The following is a 23,222-nucleotide window of genomic DNA, read 5'->3' as shown; positions in this document are numbered from 1 at the left end:
AAGAAGAAGAAGAAGAAGAAGAAGAGTAAGATTAATAAGACTCGTGATAGTTTCCAGTGCTTTGAAAAAGATGAGGACTCCACTTTGGCTGCTTGTCTTGGGTGGTCGTTATAGACTGATGTAACTGTATAATAATTGGAATATTTCCAAAACTATTATTTCTAAAAATAAGTTTTGACGACTGTATGTACGGACATACTTTTTCGTTAATTTGAAACATTTGTTCATAACGGAAAAAGAACTCTCCATGAATGGAAAAATAGAAAAAGTCTTGAAAGTTTGATTTCTGCTGAATTTGGAATTTCGACGTTTGAGTTTGAGACGCTTGCTTGTTGCAGACGTTAACCTTATATCGACCAAATTAAATCGCCAAATACAAAACAAAATTTTCTGTTTGCTTTGCAACGACCCCATCCTTAACAGTTGATGCATTGTGGTAAATCAAATGTTCCCCGTTCTTGCATCATAATTTAAAATGTTGTGTTTGTCTTTTTTATTTTGAATCCTCATACTCATGCCCAAGTCTAAGAGCAACAATGCATTTGTCTAATTCGGCATCGTTCCACTGACACTGGTAAAGGAACGAGGTCCCTGCCGCCATCTTGCACTTTGTTGGCACTGATTGAGTTGCCACCTTGGCTGTTTTTGATAAATAGTAGCACTTGTGGGACTGGAGCTTGCTTTGCTTTGTGTACCCGAGACTGAGACTCTTGGTTGGCACCTTGGCTAAATGAAGAAAATAAGGGGAAGGGAGAGAGAGAGAGATTGTATTTTTTTTTAAAATGGACTAGGGCTACATTGAAACTTGTCTTCTCTTTTCTATCTTTTGCTTTTTTTTTTTTGACAACCTTCATCTGTCACACCTGTATATCAGCGGTATATCGGGTTTAAGGTAAGATTTTAAAAAAACCATTCTTTTCTTTTTTTTAAAAAATTGGATCATTAAAATGACACATTAAAAAAATGATGGCGAGTGGTTATGAACCTCGTTGAATGCCAGGTGTCTTTAGTATTAGAGTAGTGTCTGCCAAATAGGAGATAAAATGGGGATTTCAAAAAAGTTTTGGTTGAACCAAGGTTTTGTTGGATGCTTGGTCACTGTATCTGAGGCACACCGTTCTACCAGAACATTTATCAGGACCATAACTTATCGTCATCACTGCTTTTGCATATCACGACCACTACCACCACAATATAATGGTTAACAACACTATAATTATATGATCAGAACGACTTCCACCAGAACCATGACAGAGCAGCCTCTATTATTGCCATTGTCTCGACTTCATCATCTCTTACAATACCACCACCATTCCCCTTAGCATCAGCCACATCACAGAATCATTACCACTACTAATGTCACCTTAATATCAACTCTCCCATAAACCACCACCACCACCATAACAACTACTTTAACATCTTCATAGTATAGCTACCACAAATACACCACCACACAGCATCATTGACAATGCCATCATAACATCATATCTTACAAAACCACAACCAAACACCTTAACATGATTACTAGATTTTACTACAAACACAACAATGCCATCATTGCCATATCTGCAACAATCAATGTTGAATATCACTGTTAACAGAATTGGACTTTTAAAACTTTGCCAATGTGAAAATATATCCGCCCGAATGGCACATCTATTAGGAATGAGGCACATTCAATATGCTACAGACATTTCTAAATTCAGATGAGGCCGAATTAATCCTGAAGAACTAAGAAAAACTGCTGTGCTCTCCATACTAAAGTCACAACAAGATCTTGACAGCCTCAAAACCTCTGGCCCAGAACCGTGACCAATGAAAACAATTAATATCATGGATGGAGAGAGCAGCTATACTCATCGAAGTTTTAAAAACTCTGTGGCCGAATCACACAATTCTCAGCTAGTGTCATTCAGACTGCGAGGCATACTACATACTTACAGAGGCATTGAAAGCAGTGAGAGAAATAAGAAGACATAACTACTTGTTGAATTTAATGATCGTAGGACTCAGGACCACAAGACCAAATTAATATAATGTCAAGAAGTCAAATGGAAGGATGAAAATGAAGGAAGTAGCGGGGATGTCATAGAATGAGAAGAATTTTATGAAAAGATCTATGTTGATAATAATATATAATTTTCTTCATTAATGTGGTTGTCCATGTACACCCTACTGAAGGATAAGGATGTGTAATTTTTGTTCTCAATATTTTTCAAACGTCTTTTTAGATGGATTTCTTGCCAAATGATGATTTCATAAACTTTGAAGAAAGTCTGTATCAAGATTTAAGCCCTCATGGTCCTACACGAGCTAGGAGGCGACAAAGTGATGCCAAGTGGAGGGCCAGTGTTGCCACCTGTTATGATACGTTGAAACACGTGGTTCCTCAAGAACATCCAACTTCAAAAAGAAAAATTTCAAAGGTTTGAAATGAATTGAAAGTGACTATTTAGAAGTAATTCATTTAATTCACACTTGCAAGATTTTAAAATAATTTTTACATCAGTCCTCTGTCGAAGTTATAAAATCTTATATTTTATGATTTTATTGTTTTTAATTATACCTTCTCACAGTCATTACTTCTGACTGATTTTTTTAAAGCAGGGAAGCGGTGGGGCAGGGGGGGGGGGGGGGGGGGGGGGGGGGGTAGTTGGGGTGTACAAAGTAAAAGTAAAAAAGCAAAAATAAACATGTATTAAATGGCATGAGAGTAGTATTTAGCTACTAAGTCGAAAAAAACCCCCCCACTAAAGATTGAATGTTGTTGTATCGCTTGGGTGAATGTAAAGGTCAAAAGGGAGTCAGTTAATGTAGATTAGAGAGAGATTTTAGATTTGAGATGTTGTAGGCTTTGTAAATGTCTTGATCTTGTGTATACCCTAAATCCAACCAAATTTTTATTTCAGGCAGTTATCCTGCAGGAATCAGAAAGACACATAATAAATTTGGAGAATGTATTGAGCCGTCTTGTTAGCTCAGAAAGTATGTCTCATGTCTTATTAATCTCTTTGCAATTTGTAGCATTTGTTTCATCGTATAAAAGAACATGCCTAGACCTGGGAAATGATCAAAATAAAAGGATTATAGAAATCTGAACTTTAAATACCATTACCTCTATAAACATAACACTGTTTGCTAATTCCAAAAATTCTTATAGATAGTCTGCGCTTGGCTAAGAAGCTTACATTGCCATCCAGAAGTATAATGGACCAACACACAAAACTACGTGTAACCTTGAAAGTTTATAGTCTGGTTAATACAGTTTAGTGAGAATTACTCAGAAACATGGATGGCAAAAAAACAATAACAAATACCTGAGTGACGTCAACTTCATTCTATCTATATGCGTTGCATTTATATGATATGAAATTGTGTAAAAATATACAATTAATTTTAGCACAAATTGCAGCCTTTGTTGTCAGTATTTTAGAGGAAGGAAATCAATGGAATTATAGATTTTATACCAAGTATTGTAGAAATTAAAATTTAAAAACCTTGTTCATGAGCACAAAAACTACCATATGTAATGCACACAAATATGACCTCAAATAACCCGAATTGGGTTGAAGTTTTTCGCATTCATTGTTCTGTATGTATAAAGTATTATTCTTAATTTCTAATTTTTTTAATGTGGTTTCTCACGTATTTTTATTTTTATCTGTTGTGTTTGCTATCCCACAATATGATTTGATATCTAAAAACAGTGGCATTTGTGCAGCTGTGTGGTCTTGTGGTATGACACTCGCTTTAGGATTGGAAGGTCCTGGGTTCGAGCATCGCTCAGCGCATAGTTGAGTCATTGGAAAAGGCTCTTTACTCACATTCTCTCACCGCACTCAGGTGTAAAATGAGTACTTGGCCATTAACAGCGTTGTCTCTGTCGGAAAATAAATTGTAATATCGCCTAACACGCGTCATGTCTCGTTCTATATATTGCTGTTGGTCAGGGAACCCTTGTAAAGCACATTTAGTGGATATTGTGCTATATAAAAGCTCATGTTGTTTTATTTTCTAAAAGCTCAAGTGGTTTGTTGGAACCTTGCAGCTTTCACTTTAATATAGAATTTTAAAAAAAAGATCTTGTTATTGGACTATTAATTTAAAAATAAAAATCAGTTTTGTTTTCAACATTGGAATTCCATTCCTGGGTAATATTCTTTACACAAGCAGGGTTTAAATTATTATTCAATTGGGAATATGATGAATGAGTGGGACCACAAAAAAGGAGCCTATTAAACAGCTTGTTGGATGAAATGGAAATTTGATACAGCGTTTATTGCTAGTTGATAAAGGTACAAAATGTAATAAATTGAAGTGCACAGAACATGATGAAAGTGAACTACACATTTCAGTATCGTTTTCAATCTGTCATTAATTTTTTTTATTAAATTAGCTTTATACGTTGTTTTGTGTAAATAATTTTGAACTTTCGTTTGTTTAGTTACAGAAAGAGTAACTATAGAATTACGTCTTTGTTCAGAATTGTACATTTGGGAAATAAGAGAGGGGATCAGATATGCTTTTCTTGAACTACAAGTGAGTGGTCAAGGTGTTGTGTGTTTGTTAATTCACCTCTCTATCCCCAGGCCAAGCTAATGGTAAAGCAGTCCTATGGAAGGCAGATGGTCAGTGGGACCAGTGCACTCTCAAACATTTTCAGGAAGATTTTGCCGAAAGGCAGCATAGAATTTTTCATAGGTTTGGTTTGCATGCATTCATTTTAGAAAAATTAAAGATTTGAATATAGTTTTCTTTACATAGATCTAAAGAGAGAAAAAGACATCTTTGATTGGATTTGATGTATCTCTCGTTTAATAATATAGGATTTTTTCAAGGCTTTTGATTTATTACTTGAGTTATTTTTAGCACACTGCTTAACACCACAAGCTTGTGAGAAAGTGTTAATAAGTTGTAAAAATAATGAATATAATAAATCCTTAGCCATGAAAGAATTTCTTTATTTCACCCCACAAAGTGTGATTCTTAGATATTTTGCAAACAATAATTTATAAAAGGTTTTATTTTGCAATGAATTCAAGTATTTCTAGTGATCATTTAAGGAAATATTTTCTTTGTCGTCATCAAAACATAACAAAAAGCTCCGTCGACCTGGAATTCCAGAATGATATGCATTAAAAGATTATGTCAGATGGCCAGTTAGTCAGTTTTTCAACCCCTATAATTGAAGCCAATAAAGAGAGCAAAAATATTATGCAACTGTTGAATAAATATTTGATTTAATCTGTTTAAAAAATTATTCAATGATAATGTTTTTACTAGATCAGGGATGGAATAATAAACGATTCTTTCATCTCTTTGTATTTATTAAATGAGTTATTTTTATTGTGCCCAATAACACAATGAATTTGCAAGTATGTGTTATTGCTCGAAAAAATATATATCGAGTTTAATAAATACAAAGAAATGAAAGAATACGTTTTTTTCACCCCTTCAAGTAAGATTATTAGATATTTTGTAACCAAATGGTATGGTATTAGTACTTCTATTCACCTTAATTTGTATCTTTCTCCTGCTTGAATGCCAATTTAACCCAAAACTAAAAATGTTGGATTTGTATTCATGTGCGCCAAAATGTTATTTATAATTACCAATCAGCTGTCTTTTTTACCTAATTTCACCCCAATAAAATGTATGCAAATTATCTGCAATTATTGAATAAAATGTTTATTCAACGCATTCAAAGCATTCAACGATTACGTATTTACTAAGAAATGATAGGGTTTTCCAATGAGAGGGGTGGAATAATACTAGGTCATAGATTGGAAATTCTAATTCTACCAAAGAGAGCAGTAGGTACTTTAGACACACGCTGTCCAAAATAAATTGTGTACTCTCATATTCAGTTATTTATTGTTATCCTTCCTCACTTCATATAATTATTTTCAGTAGAAGCTTATTATGCTGTCATATTTTCTTTGCTTTATCTGTTTTTGTTGTTGTTTTTAAAAATAATTTTTTAATGAGTTTGAGACAATCATAAATTTTAAACTTTATCATTTATATGGTATTTTTTTATGGCTTTATTTGTAGTTCACGATCTCTGTGTTATATATTTTAAAACGATGCTGATGAAAGGTAAATATGACACCAACTTTCCTTTATGTTTCTTCAGCATCTTTTTTTTTTCCACCAATATATCAAAAATTGCCATTTTCCTATTTATTATGAAAAAAGAGGCCTCTTAACAATAAATAAGTTAAAACATACATTCATTCTGAAATTTTCAGGACAGAAGAACTCATTGGCAACATTTCGTTATTTCTGTTATCAAATCACAGGACACCATTCATCATTTATAGTGGGCAGGGAGGCACTTGTTGTATCTTCTATCCCCCTATTTCTGTTTTCTAACATGCTCTTTGTCTTTGTCTTGGCATGAGATTACTTGGTTTTGTCCTGGCCCTGGTCGGATATCCTAGCTGGAAGGGAAGCAGTCGAGTGTACAGTTAGAGTTTTGGGAGATGATATTTTTTTTGTCTTGTAAATCATCTCTCTGTTATGCACTTATTTTGTATTGTTTACATATTATATATGATTTGTAAACATTTGAGTGTGTTCCTCTAAGTGGGGACCTGTGCTGTGTCTGGATGAGACTATTAGGTGACCAAACTACACTGATAGTGTGCGCTTGGAATCTACATCTGTTCCCTATTTAATTTAAACCAATTCCCCTTTGTCTTCCTTTTCTTTGGTATTTTAATTGTTGTTCTAGAACTTTTTACTATCCCATTTTCTGCCTTTTTAATGGCGCTAATATAACCTTAATGTGTTGCGAGCGCCGTAAAACCCATAAAAACAAACAAACAAACACCATTCATCACAACAATCTAAAATGATACATAATTGCATCTCCTTGCAATGATTGCCCCATAACATTTATAATTTGGACTAGCTCTCAGTTTATCATATGATATGATATAAGTCCAGATTTATCTAGGCTTTTACAGCCTTTTATCTGCTCTTGTGCATTCGTGAATGTATTTAATTCACGTCTCTCAAAACTGGGCATGCCACATAGTGGAAGGAGTTGTCTGAATTAAACTCTACAAACAGTATTTTTCTATTTCACAATAAGCATCGAGCCAGCACTTGAATGCCTATTATTATTACATGGGTGCAAGCAACTGGACCTCAAAAAGCCTGCAAGTCTCCTTATGACCAGACATATAATCTGAAAAAGCCTGCAAGATTCACAGACTTACCTCGTCATTTGAAGTCTTGTTCTCAAGACTTGCTCTTAGCATCTAGTCTTCATAATAGTAGTCCACAATTGTTGTATGTTTAATCCAAAGGTTGTAATGCAGTAATTTGTTAAGTTTCTTGTCACAAGTTGCACAAAAAAATAAAAAATAAAAAAAAAATCAATCAAATCCAAATCGCAAAAAGCTGGCAACATTTTTTTCGGTAATCCAATTGGCCGGCAGGCCGGCTGTAGCCGGCACTCTTGCACCCATGTTATTATTATTTTGTCCAATCCTAATTCTTCAGCTTTAATAGTTATAGTTTCTAACTATTCACAGTTCAAATCAAGGACGCCGATGTTACAATCTACTGGATGAAATCAAGGAAGAAATCTTCTCCATGTCAGTTGACCCAAACAACATATCCGTCATCGACAAGGACAGTGTCTCTAGTCTTACAAGGTGTGTGGAGAAAGTCAATGGAAAGGAAGTGTCCCGTTTTTCTCAGTTTCCCAATGGCCAACTTATCAAGAGCAAGGAAAAGACACGAAATACGACAACAAAACCTCTTTTGAAGCCTATGGACCATACAAAACATCAACCATTTTTTGAAAGATCTTCTGTTGCTGATTACCTCCCCACTGAACGTCTGCCTTATTATTTTGTAAGCTTCATTATCTGTACTCTAGTAAAGACATGACACTTTTTAAACAAGATATTTTGTAACAAAAAATACAGCATGATATTGAAATCTTCCAATAATTTATAATCTTATGGGAGTAAAAGACAAATCTTTTTTTTTTTTCCCCTTTTCTCAAATTTTGATGTAATAAAGATGAAGTTTAATATTTAAAACCATTGGATTATTTTCTGATTAAAACAGGCATGGAGATTGGGTGAACTCTATCCAATAGTGTAATATATTTTTTCTGATATCATTTTTTTTTGTTTTTTTTTTTGGTAAAACTACAATGATTGTTAAGATCAAACTTCCATAAAATGTCTCTGTTTTAACTTTTTTTAAAGGACCGGGAAGACCAAATAGTACCATCTGTCGCAACATCGAGTCAAACTCCTTTGACATCAAAAATGTCTACTCATTTATCAAGCCGTTCTTCAACATCCATTCCTTCATTTAAGTCAATTAATGATGGTCATGACAGTTGTGATGGTGGATATACAGTACAGAAAGGGAGCAGTACTTTGATGCCGTTGGATGGCGATAATACTGACAACCCCAATGATGACATTGGTGGTGATAATGGAGATCAGGTAAAATATTTTATTATTATTTATATTCTTAAAATATGGTTGAGAAGCATCTGGAGTCATATCTCCTTAACTCACTCAACCCTAACACCGACTATATCCGTAGTTTAACCAGATTACTTTTACTCCATGCCTATTTATTACATTTTTATGAGACAAATTATAGGCGTAGCATCAAAGCTAATGTTTTTAGTTTTTACATGTTAATGGGTGTTGAATAAAACTATGTACATGTTCATTTTAATTCATTCTTTCCAATTAAATTTGAAAAAGTGGCAAAAAAATCATGAATTGAGTGAGTTAACTGATTCGACCCTGAGCAGTCACAGTCATTTCCTTACCCAATTCAGAGACATTTTTTAGTGCTAGCTTTAGTGCTAGTATTAAGTAAATTCAGACAAAGAATCATAAAAACAGAACTAATGGATGGCTTTTGATTTTTGTTTTTGCAAATTGTTCTGAAATAAATTAAGAATAATGCATTAGATTAAACGTGTAAACAACAATTATTTTTTTTACCACTTGTTTGACTTGAAGAAAAATGAAAAATGACTGAAAAAAAATTCATAAGACCACACATTTGATCTCTACCAATAAACAAACATAACAAAACGATAGTTAATTTGAAAATATTAATCTAGCATAAGATATTAGCAACATATTGATTATACAGTTTTATTCATCAGTTAAAATCATCTTTATGAAGATTGTAGAGATAAATCCCACCTCCCCTACCCCCCCCCCCCCCCTTATTTTTCACCCAGACGATCAAAATGATGTTATAAAATTGCAAACAGAATCAATTTTTGTTCATTTTCTGCAGAGTGGATGCTATGAATGGAACTTATGAACCTTTCCAAAATTTATTTCAAATAAATGAAGTGAATTAAGTAAAATTTATATTTAGGATCTTTGTCTGAAGCCACCCAGTTCATTTTGCGAGTATATTCGACAGTAGGCTGTGTTGTTTTGTGAAATACTGTGGTAGAGCTACTGCTGTTGGAATGTACTGCTCTGTGTAGAAGTTGGAGGCGTTTTTCTTTCCGTCTACTTTCCAGTGTTTTCCACCGCAACAGTTTCAGGGCCTCAGTAACGCATCCTGGTTCGCGCAAGTAATTGTTGGTGACAAACCTCGAAGCTGCTCTTTGAACTTGTTAGATTTTCTTGATGTGACCTTGCTGATAAGGATCCCACACTGTGCACATGTATTGTATGCCTGTTCTATCACCAATGAAAGGACAGACAGTTTTCATGGTCAGTAGATGTCGGAAAAGATAATTGATTAAAAAAGTGCACACACACCAAAGTAGAGTTAAGATTAATGTCGTATGCCCGGGTACTAGACCATTCATTCCACAGTAGTGTAAATTATTAATGTAAAATTATGTTTTTTATGCTGTTTAGTTTGACCATGTGCCTTACACAGGGTGTCCAGGGGGGTCGGATAAGTCTGATAAAGTCTGATTTTTTACCTTAAGGTCGGATTGGTTAGAAAAAGTCGGATAATTGCACCCGAGGTCGGATTTTTTAAGTGATCGTGCGATTCCGAGCGGAAATGCGAAACGCATTTGCAATGAATACGCCGATTGCTAGAATCAAGTTGACCTAAGCCTTCCTACCTACGAAAATACTGGAAAATACCGATAATGTAAAACAATGATATCTCTACAATTAAGCAACTTTTTAATGGAATTTGTAAACAAATTCACTACATATGAATTCTTTTGTAAATTACAAAAGAATTCATATGTAGTGAATTTGTTTACAAATTCCATTAAATCGTTGCATAATTGTAGAGATATCATTGTTTTATAATACCATGTAGTTTTTGCTTGATTTATGATTTACATTGTTTCAAAAACTCAAGGTTCTCCCCCCTATTTTTTTTTGTTCACATGATGTATTATTACCTTTTCATGATAAAACTTGCATTTTAATAATGATAATAATAATAATAATAATAATAATAATAATAATAATAATATAATAATAATAATAATAATAATAATAATAATAATAATAATAATAATAAGAAGAAGAAGAAGAATAATGATGTGTACTTTATTCATTCAAAAAGGAACATTTTGTACAGATATATAAAATGCCGACAATATTACATACATAAGCATAAAATAAGTAAATACACGTGGTAAAGTCAAATTGGTAATAGGTATAGTGTAATAATATTGCAAGCTGTAAGAATAATTAGGTGCATAGTATAAATTTCGAAACTTCAATATGGATCTTTATTTCATGACAGGAAGTTCCATCATTTGAGAATTCCAGCACATCAAAAGACAGCGGGACAAATGACAATTTTCAAAGCCATTTCCTGAGTTATCCATTGCCACGTGTTGAATGTGTGGATGGTACTCCCACTCCCACCACAACAGACGTCTCCATTGTCAGTGGACAACACAGGAAGGAAAAGTGCAATTTCCTAGGAATATCACCAACCTCTGCCTTGTCAAAAACGACTCAATCTGCATTTGTAAATGATGATTCAAAAACGCCAGGTACTTTTGTTTTATTCATTGACGATTACAGAATAATTTCAGTGGTTTAAAAAAAAAAAATACTAAATAAAAACTAATTCTATCTTTTTAGATTCCAGAATACTTATATCAAATGTAGAGGTTTCATCAATGATTTTCCTAACATTTTCCTTTTATTGTTATTTGTTTTAATTAAAAATTAGACCTCTTCATCAAACATTATGTATTCATGAAAGAGGCTCCTTGAACTTATTTTCGTCTACAACCTTTTCTATTGAAGCAAAAAAAAAAAAATTAATGATGATGAAGATGATGATGATGATGAAGAAGAAAATGATGATGATGATGATGATGATGATGATGATGATGGTGGTGGTGACGGTGGCGTTGGGTAGTCTGGGTAGTCGTTGTGGTAATGATAATAATAATAATAATAATAATAATAATAATAATAATAATAATAATAATAATAATAATAATAATAATAATAATAATAATAATAATAATAATATGATTTACAATAATGATTATGATATTATACCTATAATGATGATAAAGAATAAATCATCTGTATGGAAGAAAGCCATTGCCTTGAAGGAGGAAACACGGCTATTTAGCAATAAGTAATGCCGTCATAACTCTGTCACTGACAAATGTAGAAAGTATGTGGAATACTATAAATACACATCTCAAAGAAATGATGAATAAACGCATACCAACAAAGATTTATTGTGCGGCTCTGTGGTCTTGTGGTATGACACTCACTTTTGGATCGGAAGGTCCTGGGTTCGAGCCTTGCTCAGCGCATAGTTGAGACCCTGGAAAAGGCTCTTTACTCACATTCTCTCACCATACTCAGATGTAAAATGAGTACCTGGCCGTTAGCAGCCTTGTCTCTGTCAGAAAAAATTGTAACCCTGGAAAAGGCTCCTTACTCACATTCTCTCAACATACGCAGATGTAAAGTGAGTACCTGGCCATTAACAGGCGTCATATCTCGTCCTTCATGTTAAGTGTTGCTGTTGGCCATGGGCCCCTTGTAAAGCGCTTTGAGCATGTTTAGTGGATATCGCAGTATATAAGAGCTCAATTGTTTTGGTTTTTTTTTCAAATAAAATTCAATCAGCTGTGGATAAACACTAAGTTAAAACATCTTTCATGGAGGAAGCAAAGAGCTTGGTCAAAAGTTAAAGCATCAAACTCACAAGAGCATTGAAACAATTATGGTCCCATTTTCTTCCTTTTTACCGGTGCTGATATGACCTAAATGTGACCCGTCGTCTCAAAACGGTATTATGTCGGAACAAACCAGATGCTTAAAAGCCGAATTTAATGTTAAACTGGTCAAAAATATAAATTGTTGGCATTAGCACCATAAAATATGGTATCCATTCTCCTCAATAAAACATATAAACTCAACACAAGACTGATATTTCTGGCTATAAATTCAATTTTCAACATCTTAACCATCCCGACTTAATACCGTTTTGAGGCGAAGGGTCACAAATGTGTTGCAAGAGAATAAAACCCTTAAAAACACAACAAACAAATAATGTGTCCAACTATACTAGTTATTATGTCTTGATTTTTTCCTCACCTAGCATTTATGGCCCTGCACAAATATTTCATGTTATTTTAATTATCCCAACCACTCAAGCTAATTCAATTAGTATTGAGACATTCAGGGCTAAATGCTTGGACAGTTCATCATTGTTTAGGTCGCTGACAGAGAGGGGAAAGAATCCCGTCAACAAATCCAAAACAGCTCGAAAGGTATTGTCAATGGAGAATGTTTGGTTAATGGTTGATTCGAAAGGAAGGCAAGGTTTTTTGTAAAGGTTTTGATTTAAAGTTAACATAATCCATAATATAATAATACTAATGATAATAAAAAAGAATTTCATTTTCATTCAAGTTCAAGTAATATTTTTACTTATCATGTTAAAAAAAAAGATATTTAAATAGTAATTTAATGAAATATTCCTCAATAAATCTATCATCATATTTACTATTCCATCTTTCCATTTTGCTCTTTTTAGTAATCATATATTGTAAGTAAAGTATGTTATAACTCTTCTCTCTAATTTCATCAGCTAAATTTCAATCACCCTGAATGTGAAGGTGTCCACCAAAAATTGTCTGACCACCACCACCACCACCACCAGCAACGTCGTGGCATGTCACCGATGCTGGCAGGCTTCACACCCATCAAGCTATCCCCTAAAGTTTCATACTGCATTACCTGTAAGCGTCCTGATGAATCTCTGGTGTCCCCATGGAAGCCATTTCATTCTCCAATATATGATGGAAGTAAAAAGGTATGAGCCTTACAACATCGTGTTGCTTATATTTTAATTTTGAATGGTTCAAACAAACGTATATTAAAGATCCAATTTTATTTTAAAGACATTTGATTAATGGTTAAACGACTGCTTCAAGAAGTCATAAAAGATGATAAAAGGCAGCGTGGCTCAGCAGTACGGTCTTTGCTTCATACCCAAAAGGTACTGAGTTTGATTACCCGCAGCTACGCTGTGTGGCCTTGAGCAAGTCACTTCGCCCTAGCTCAATTTGCGGCACTGCACTGCGGCTGACGCCTGGGTTATTCCAGTCTTTCCTTGGAATAGACCCTAGAGAAAAATTTCCCCTGTGGGATGAATGAATTGAATTTTATTTATTTATTTTTAACAATGATACACACACACACACACACACACACACACACACACAAATCAATAAAGTGCTCCCAGTTCTTTAGCCTCGATAAGTTTTCACTTTTCATCTTCATGTACTTAACAATGACACACACACACACACACACACACACACACACACACACACACACACACACACACACACACACACACACACAAATCAGTAAAGTGCACCCAGTTCTTTAGCCTCGATAAGTTTTCACTTTTCATCTTCATGTACTTAATAATGATATACACACACACACACACACACACACACACACACATACACACACACACACAAACAAATCAGTAAAGTGCACCCAGTTCTTTAGCCTCAATAAGTGACTTTCTCCATTATTGTGTCTTTGAGTTGAAAGATAAATGTTTTATAGTTGACCAAATTTGTTGTTGTTGGTAATATCTAGGATTCCTGGTGGGAGAGGGTTCCATTCCTTGATGGTTCTTGGGAAGAAACTTGTTTTAATATGTGTTTGTTCTGTGTGTTGGAATTGTGACCTTACTGCTAAGATAATTTCTTGTGAAAGTACAGTGATTTTTTGTGAAGTATTGTGGTAGACTTACTGCTGTTTTGTTGGAATATTATTAAAATCATTTCATTTCATTTTGGGACAGAGTGGCTCAGTGGTATGGTCTTTGCTTCTTTATTCCAGTCTTCCCTTGGAATAGACCCTGAAGAAAAATTTCCCCTTAGGGATGAATAAAGGGAATTTATTATTTATTTTATTGAAAAGTCCACACTTTCTTCCTTCCAACCAGCCACAAGACAAATCTCCAATGATAGACCCAGACAACAGCCTGTTTTGTTTTGAGACTTTAGATGACTCTGCAATGGACAACAAAGATGATGTCAATGATGAAAGGTGAATTGTATTGTTATTTAGTCGCATTCATTTGGCATATCCCTGCATTTCTCACGGCTCTACAGATCAGTTTTTCAGTTTACTAACTGTATCCAGTTGTGTGAAGAATGATACTGGGACTAAACATGTGTTCCCATGGGGTGATGATAGCTTAGTGGGGCTATGTGGACTTGTGGTAAGACTTTTGGAAAGGTCTTGAGTTTGAGCCTCGGTCTGCGCATAGTTGAGACCTTCGAAAAGGCTCTTTACTCACTTCTCTCATCGTACTCAGGTGTAAAATGAGTACCTGGCCATTAACAGTGTTGTCTCTGTCCGAAAAAAAATGTAATATTGCATAACAGGCGTCATGTCCTGTCCTACATGTTAAATGTTGCTGTTGGTCAGTGACCCCATGTAAAGCGCTTTGAGCACGTTTAGTGGATATTGTGTTATATAAAAGCTCAATTTTTAAAAAAATTGTTTTTAGTTAGCAATCCATCCAAGTCGTGAAATGCAGACTGTATTTGGATCTACATGGAGTTGGCTCTGTCCACTCTGGCAAATTCAGTCAACCTATCTTGATTTTGTAGCATTGTCTTATGGTAGGAAACTCATCTCAAGATCTCTAGGTCTCTTGCTCAAGTTTTGCAGTTTGCAGCACTTGTTAAGTCCTTAGAAAAGACTCTTCACTCACATTCTCTCACCGCAGTCAGGTTTATGGTGAATACCTGGCTCATAACAGCGTATAACGTGTTGTAATCGCTAGTTACTCCATGTAAATTGCAAATTTCTTAAAGCAAGTAGCTGAATTTTATTTAGATCCTACAAAAAAAAAAAAGCATTTGTTTACCAGTGTTCCGTGTAGGAAGTAATAAATATTTTTGTAAAATCTGAGATTTACACTTGATTAGCTCTAAAGTTGAAGAATGACTCTTACTATTGAAACTGGGAATGGTGATTAACTCACTCAATCCTAGAGATTTTTGCTATTTTTCAAGATTGGAAAAATTGTATTAAAAATGAGCATGTACATAGATAGTTTTATTCAACTACCATTAACATGCAAAAATTAAGAACATTAGCTTTGATACTACGCCTTTAATTTGTCTCAGAAACATGTAATAAATAGGCATGGGGTCGGTAAAAGTCGGTGTTAGAGTTGAGTGAAAACAAAAACAAATAAAGATGCAAAATGATGTCGAATAAACAACTAAAATATGCCACACCAATGTTGTGTATGTTGATGCTTAATGCTGATTCCTGTTTCATCAGATACCATTTCTATAATCACAGGACACCGGCTACTCATTGCGTGACAGAAGACAGTGGTCCAACAAATCAAGCGTTTAAGAGAAAAATGTAAGTTGTCATTTTACACTTAGTTCAAATTTCTTTTTCTCTGTTATGCCCTTCCGCCGCCATGAGATCATAAGATATCGTTGCCTAGGCATTCCATGAAGGAATATAGATAATTCATCAAACAGGATGTCTGATGTCAACAGGAATCACCCATGTTGTCCAAAGTGAGCAAATTGGGGGTTAATAATCTTGCCCAAGGAAAAAAAATGGAAGTGCCTGAAGCGGGACTTGAACCCGGGACCTTCAGGGTCACAGTGCACCATATGGCCACTCCCCTCCCAGTTCAAATTACCTTTCACAAAAAGAGTACAGAGAAGTCATGACGTCACACCTGCCTTTCTTTTGGTTCAAAACTTATTGGAATTGTGTAACCAGCCAGTCCTTCATAGGACTAACAATGAACAGGTTACATATTATATTGAATCACAAGGTGGCAAAACTAATTTGGTAACAGTACAGGGTGTAAAGGCAGATTCTTATGATTACGGGATTTAAATGAGTGAGTTCGGATGATCTCTATTGATGACCAGCATTTATCGAAACTAGGAAATAAGATATTATCACTCTGAAACCAGAAGATCACTTGCACAAGGTATGTTTCCAGTCCTCCTGGGGACTGGTTTCACACTTTCATTCAGCTTGGAACCAGCATTTTAAAATCACAATATTCTTCCTTATTGATCCGCGACGATACAATTACACATCCTTTACTGCTGGGAAGATATAATTTCAAATTAGGTAACTCCAAAATGATCAGATATTCTTGAATTATTAAATCATGCTTACAGTATGTCGATGGGTGCAAGCAACTGGACCTCAAAAAGCCTGCAAGTCTACTTATGACCAGAAATATCATCTGAAAAAGCCTGCAAGATTCACGGACTTCTCTAATCAACTTCCGGTTCAAATTTAATAATATAACTATCACTTCCGGGTCACAGTGGCATCGTGATTCAAAAGTTTCGCTTTATCATATGGACGTACCCGACCCGATTGTTGGGACCTAAACAAAAAAACAAAAAAAAAAAAAAAAATCAATCAAATCCAAATCGCAAAAAGCCAGCGACTTTTTTTTCGGTAATCCAATCGGCCGGCAGGCCGGCTGTAGCCCGCACTCTTGCACCCATGGGTATGTCGGTGCAACGCATGCCATGCTGTTACTATCCATCTTACTAGCTTCTTGACATCAACTGAATGTACAAGAAACTGAAACATGCTGACACATGTTGTTTACTTTCTCTGTACATCAATTTGTACAAAAATTGATGACTGAGGCAAGGTTTCAAAATCCCATCTTCTGTACATCCTTTGAGTCTCAAGTTTTATCGCTTTCTTTCCACTTAATGTAAACTCAGATATAGACCACTGATGTGAAAGTTTTCAAAGGATTATATCAATCGCTGTCTATTTGAAATGAATTTTGCACGATTCCCATTGAACAATTTGATGTGGCATTGATTAAAGACCTTTGTTACAGTCACACCCCTTAACCTTTCTTTTCATACGACTGGCAACCCTATCTGTCAACTCTTTCCTCCAGCTATCATCAAGGTGAACAATAATGGAGATAAAGATGAAGGGAGTAAATCTGACTCATGAACGAACAACACAAAACAAACGACGTTTCGGCCCTTAGCCTTTATATATATATATATATAACAATCTAATATAAATAAATATATATGTATTCTGTGTTTACTTGATAAAGGCCAAGGCCGAAACGTCGTTTGTTTTGTGTTGTTCGTTCATGAGTCAGATTTACTCCCTTTATCTATATCTCCATTTTATTGACTCATTTAGGCACCTCTATTTATTAGTTTTACTGAACAATAATGCAGACATACCTCAAAGCTGCTTACTTGAAATTTTTAAAATTCGTCGTTTCCAAGGGGTAAAAAAAAAGAAAAGTCACTATCAATAGCTTTACAAATCAGGAATTTGCCATCGTCATGACCCACAAGTGCTCCTAAGTCCTGAATATAGGATGTAAGGAACTAAATTTTCTATTTCTACACGATTTATCAAGTCTAAGAGGCCAATGCAGCTCTGTAGCTGTAGCCAAAATTCATTTTTCTACAAATGTTTCGTAGTACTAGGCAGGTTTGTACCATTGACTGGAAAAGAGTAGCTCTCATGTTTTAAGAAATCCATTTAATGACCCACATATATTTTCTTCCAATTGACTTCATCAGAAAGTTACTTTAAAACCCTCCATGGAAGCCTTCGATGGAGGAGAATCTAATAATGATGTTTTCCTTTCCCAGAACCTGCAAAAGCTTTGATCTGCTGGGTAAATATCAACCCAAATGTCGCAAGAAGTTGGACGGGTGAGACTTGGTGACTCTTGTTTATCTTTAACGGCTATGTGGTCTTGTGGTATGACACTCGCTTTCGGATCGGAAGGTCCTGGGTTCGAGCCTCGCTCGGCGCATAGTTGAGTCCTTGGAAAAGGCTCTTTACTCACATTCTCTCACTGTACTTTGGTTTAAACTGAGTATCTGGCCGTTAACAGCGTTGTCTCTGTTGAAAAAAATTGCTAATATCGCCTAACAGGCGTCATGTCCCATTCTTCATGTTACTTGTTGCTGCTGGTCAGGGACCCCTTGTAAAGCTCTTTGAGCATGTTTAGTGGATATATAAAAGCGCAATTTAAAAAAAATCATTAAGCACTCTTGAATATATCTAGATTAGATACTGTTATAATGGTAAATACCTATGCAGATTGACAAGAGGGGTCCTTTCTCAGGGCGTCAAGTCGGTTTAAAAAATCAGTCATTTTGTCACTTCATTACACGTGTTCTTGAAGTTTTGAGTTATAAATGATTTCAGTGGGAAAATAAAAAGATTAATTTTTATAACAAAAAGGATAAAATCTTAAGATTATGAACAGAAGGTTAATGAGAAAAGACAAGGTATCTTTTCCCACATGTAATCAGTCTGCTTCTGTTCGTCTCGAATATGGACTATCCACATGGCTTCCAGTCAAAAGGGGAGTGAGGCAAAGCTGCATCCTGTCTCCTTCTCTTTTCAGCCTCTACACTGAGTCTATTATGAGAGGAGTCATTGATGATGAGACTGAACAAAACTACAATGCACCAGAATTGAACGGCAAACCAATCTTAGATCTGAGATATAATGCTGACGACAACGCACTCCTGTCAACAACGCCTTTTATTTTACTGTAAACTTTTTTTTTTTTTTTTTTTTTTTTACTTCTTTGTAGATATTAATTTGTATGTATAACCCATTTGCTGGATTTTTAAAAAAAGATTTGCAAACGACTTATTTTTGTGATGGTTTTTATTTAGTTTGCCATTTCTTTTTCAGATTGTTTGACTTAGGTGTGTGTAAACCGTTCAGCTCGAGCAACTCAAAACTTGCTGCAGTTAAGAATGATGAAGCACAAGTTGTCCCCGACTATAAATTTGTTTCCATGCCACAGGAGGTAAAAACTGAGGATGACACCGGTGTTGTATATACAGCAGGGATGGATAAGGACAGTGATGATGCAGTTGATTTTGATGGGTGAGTGTCTGCCCGACTCTGTTTTAACCCTCTCCTTACCATGCACATGAAAATCGTCACAAACGTTACGATGCAACCAACATTTATCTTGTTCTAATGTCTTGTGTAAATCACAAATATAAAAGAAAATGTTTTGTTATAGCTGCTATGAAATTGAACACTGTTTTGTAGATCTCAATTTGCTCAACAGTATTATGTATAGAATGTACTTGTTGCTTTTCTGTTTGAGTAAGAAAAATATATTTTTGTGTTGGATGGTTGGGGAAAATTCAGGGACAATTCTGAAAATCGCTGGTAAGGAGAGAGTTAAAATAAATAAATATAATTCCCTTTATTCATCCCATAGGGGAAATTTGTCTCTAGGGTCTATTCCAATGGAAGACTGGAATAACCCAGGCATCAGCTGCAGCGCAGTGCCACAAATTGAGCTAGGACGAGGTGACTTGCTCAAGGCTACACAGCGCAGCAGCGGGTGATCTAACTCGGTACCTTTCAGGTAGGAAGCAAAGACTGTACCACTGAGCCACGCTGCCCCTTACACGACAATGTTGTTCAAATGTCAAAAGCCTGTCAAATTTACTTAAATTTTTTTTTAATAACATAGATTTGTGAGTTATAAGATAATATTTTTGTCCAGGTCCAGAAATCCCTGCTTTGTAAGTTTCCAATATAAGATTCTTGAATTCCTTCATCGGGAATTTTGAGCATACATTTGGAATGAATTGTAAATTTCAAAATGCATTTTCAAGTCTTATTACTATACCTCTCCATTGACCTCATTTATAATTTTTTCTTTCAAAATGCATTCTTTTTATTCCAATGGTTGGTTCTGAAATGTAACAATTTGACATTAAGAATTATCGTTGTGGTCAGGATATCATCATCTTTCGGAGCCATAAGGCCCATGGAGCTGGAGATAATCCCAGTTTCTATAGTGTGAAACGGGCAATAGCAATTAATTGCTACCCTTTTGTTAGGATACTTGTTTATCGCAAAGTTCTTTCCGCGAGATCTAATAGACCCAACTACCCATTTACTGCTGAGTGGACAGAGGGGTTGGAAAAAAATCTCGACTGCACCTGGGATCAATCTTGATCCCTTTGCGTGTGGAGTGAGTGCTCTACCAACTGAGCTATCAGGATCCCCAGGATATCTCAACGCGTCAAAATTTGTTTTTAGTGTAATTGGATGTGTTCAGAATTTTTTAAAATATTGAAATGCTACGTTTTTTTTCTCTAATGGACAAAATGGACGGCTCATAATTTTTTTGTTATTATGCAATAGAAACATTGGGTTTACCTCAAAACAAAAGGAGTACTATAATGTAGGAAAGTGAGTGGAGCAGGCACTTATGTTGATAATAACAAGAAAAAATGAAGTGAATAGGAAAATGCCAGAAGACATTAGAGAATAAAAATTTTGCAGCGGTGATGGGGTCTCGAACCCCGACCTTACTGGTACGACAACTCCGCCTGGCCAGGGAGAGCGTGGTTCTACTGTTTGAGCTATCTACCAACTCTTTGTCTATCTTGAGTCACTCTCCCCAACTTCTTGAGGTTATGGGTTCAACACACACAAACGTACATATTTTTACTGTTTTATTTTTATAGCTTTTCTAGGTTCTGATTTGTCCCATAACCACAGCTTTAAACCAAATTATGTTCATGTCAACAATGTTTACCACAGGTTCTTCTTTTACTTCCGTCAAATCGGGCAACAACTCAAAGACCAACAAAAACTGAGCTGCAAAGAAATCCAGTCCCCTTCAGTGGCAGCAAAAGTCATGAAGATGTGGATGAGACTTCCATCTCCTGACAAACAAACAATCAAGACTTTAGCCCTTTTGGACAGTCAGGAAGTCTGTCCAAGTCAGGAAGGGGTGTGCACTCTGAGTCAGGACCTACAAGATGTTGATGTGGAACCGATTGACCTTAAAGAGTTTATACCCAACACCCCTGTGTGAAAACAAGAACAGTGCTTTTACAGATGGTCCTGTAGATTTGAAGACTGCTTATGAATATAATGTTGACTCTAATCTGCCAAATGGTCACCACATTTTATAAAGCAGATTGAGGAAGCCAAACTCAGTAACATTATTTTTATTTGTTCTTTTATAAAAGTGACATTTTATGTTGCATTCTTAAAGGTTTTAAACACTGATTCATGACATTGAATTAAATCAGCTATTACTTTTCAGTGACATCATGCGTTTTTCCTATATTCTCATCCCAGCTGCGACCTGTCTAACGCAGCCATTGCAGACATAATGTCTATCCCTTATCGATTATGGCATTTTAAAATTGATTTATAGTTTTAAAGTCTGGTTTTGGACTACAGTGATGAATTGGAGGAATCTGTGATAACAAATTAACATTCCGAGACCAAAAAAAGAGAATGCTCTCTCACTGAGTTTTATATTTGTGTTTGGAGCACGCATCTGAGAGGAATCAAAGATCTCAACATTCTCATCTGCCCATAATTATGAAGTAATTGAGGCACGTAGGCTGAGGCTGGTCCTTTGAGTCAGCAATAAACAAGGACTGCTGCTTTGAATTTGATTATTCTGATAGATACTGTCCACCAATGCAGCTCTTTCAAAAGGGAAGGGCACCTTCACTTTTTCGTTTTTTAAAATATCAATCTTGTCTACCTAGTTTTGTATTGCAGTTGCTTAATTTGAATGGGAAAGACCAAAAAGGAGGGAATTACAAAAATCTAGTTTAGAAAACATAATCGCTGTGACTAATTTTTTATTATTGCTTCAGAATCTAATGGCCTTGTACGAGATATTTTCCTCAAGTCAAAAATCAGCCTTTGCATATTGCGCTTTTCTGAAAATATAAATAGTCAGTGAACAGCTAAGAGTTGTTCCTAAATTTTTTACTTTTACAACAGGACTAATGAGGTTACTTCCTAAATTTACGGCAAGATCTTGGATACAATTAATTATGGTCTTACTTTCTACAAGCATAATTCACCCTTTTGAACCAAGATGCGGCTATGTGGTCTAGTGGTATGACACTCGCTTACGGATCGGAAGGTCCTGGGTTCGAGCCTCGCGCTCGGCGCATAGTTGAGTCCTTGGAAAAGGCTCTTTACTCACATTCTCCCACCGTACTCAGTGTAAAATGAGTACCTGGTAGTTAAGAGGTGTCTTTGTCCGAAAAATTGTAATATTGCCTAACAGGTGGCATGTCCCGTCCTACATGTTTAATGTTGCTGTTGACCAGGGACCCCCTGTAAAGCGCTTTGAGCACATTTAGTGGATATTGCGCTATATAAAGCTCAATTTAAGGCTTTGGGATCTTTGAGAGATGCATTTCTAGTAATAGATTGGTGATTCTTTTTTATGAAACCCGCCAAAGCCATCTGAAGTTATGGGAAGAGGGAAGTGGACACTAGTGGGGAGTGAACCTGGGACTATGGGAGGAGGATATCAGAGGAAAATGAACCTGGGACTATGGGAGATGGATACCTGTGGAGTATAGGAGGTGGGCACCAGAGAGGAATGAACCTGAGACTAGGAAGAAAAAATAAAGATAAGTGATGAATTGTAAGCTTCAATTTATTAGAGGAAGACAGATAGTGTGGACGTATCAGGTTTCCCTTTATCAACAACACATGATGAATAAAACACTAAGGACGAATGTGATGTGAGTCTTCATCTAATAAATTGAAGCTTACAATTCTACACTTATTATGTTTTCCTTGGAGCTTCAAGCAGCAACATTTTCATTATCTACAACTACAAAAAGAGATTTATGACTACAGTGAATATTAAACTGCTAGAATCTGTGGACTGTAAAGAGTCAT

General features: G+C 35.5%; 1 protein-coding gene across 2 annotated transcripts; it reads left to right on the top strand.

The window, feature by feature from the left end:
• Positions 1 to 291: 291 nt before the first annotated feature.
• On the top strand, positions 292 to 21,605 carry LOC144978059 (uncharacterized). Of its 2 annotated transcripts, XM_078923562.1 has the most exons (14): positions 292 to 436; positions 2,232 to 2,426; positions 2,910 to 2,985; positions 4,590 to 4,701; positions 7,545 to 7,869; positions 8,232 to 8,477; positions 10,735 to 10,990; positions 12,627 to 12,742; positions 13,063 to 13,287; positions 14,443 to 14,546; positions 15,819 to 15,884; positions 18,149 to 18,211; positions 19,212 to 19,409; positions 21,096 to 21,605. In XM_078923562.1, the coding sequence occupies exons 2-14, from the start codon at positions 2,232 to 2,234 to the stop codon at positions 21,370 to 21,372; spliced, it is 2,259 nt and encodes a 752-aa protein (XP_078779688.1). In that variant the 5' UTR covers positions 292 to 436; the 3' UTR covers positions 21,373 to 21,605. The 2 variants fall into 2 exon arrangements, with proteins under 2 accessions (XP_078779688.1, XP_078779689.1); XM_078923563.1 differs by lacking the exon at positions 18,149 to 18,211 and having other exon boundaries at positions 301 to 436.
• The last annotated feature ends 1,617 nt before the right edge of the window (positions 21,606 to 23,222 follow it).

This window comes from Berghia stephanieae, chromosome 8 (assembly GCF_034508935.2).
Source record: "Berghia stephanieae isolate SIO BIC M18660-M18661 chromosome 8, UCSD_Bste_1.3, whole genome shotgun sequence".
NCBI lineage: Eukaryota > Metazoa > Mollusca > Gastropoda > Nudibranchia > Aeolidiidae > Berghia > Berghia stephanieae.
Note: the sequence above shows the minus strand (reverse complement) of the source record. Positions and strands in the feature narration are given on the sequence as shown.

Coding starts and splice junctions, on each gene's coding strand:
- LOC144978059 (XM_078923562.1), top strand. CDS start 2,232: ATGGATTTCTTGCCAAATGATGATTTCATAAACTTTGAAGAAAGTCTG. Junction 7,870..8,231: donor AACGTCTGCCTTATTATTTT/GTAAGCTTCATT, acceptor CTTTTTTTAAAG/GACCGGGAAGACCAAATAGT. Junction 19,410..21,095: donor GATGCAGTTGATTTTGATGG/GTGAGTGTCTGC, acceptor TGTTTACCACAG/GTTCTTCTTTTACTTCCGTC.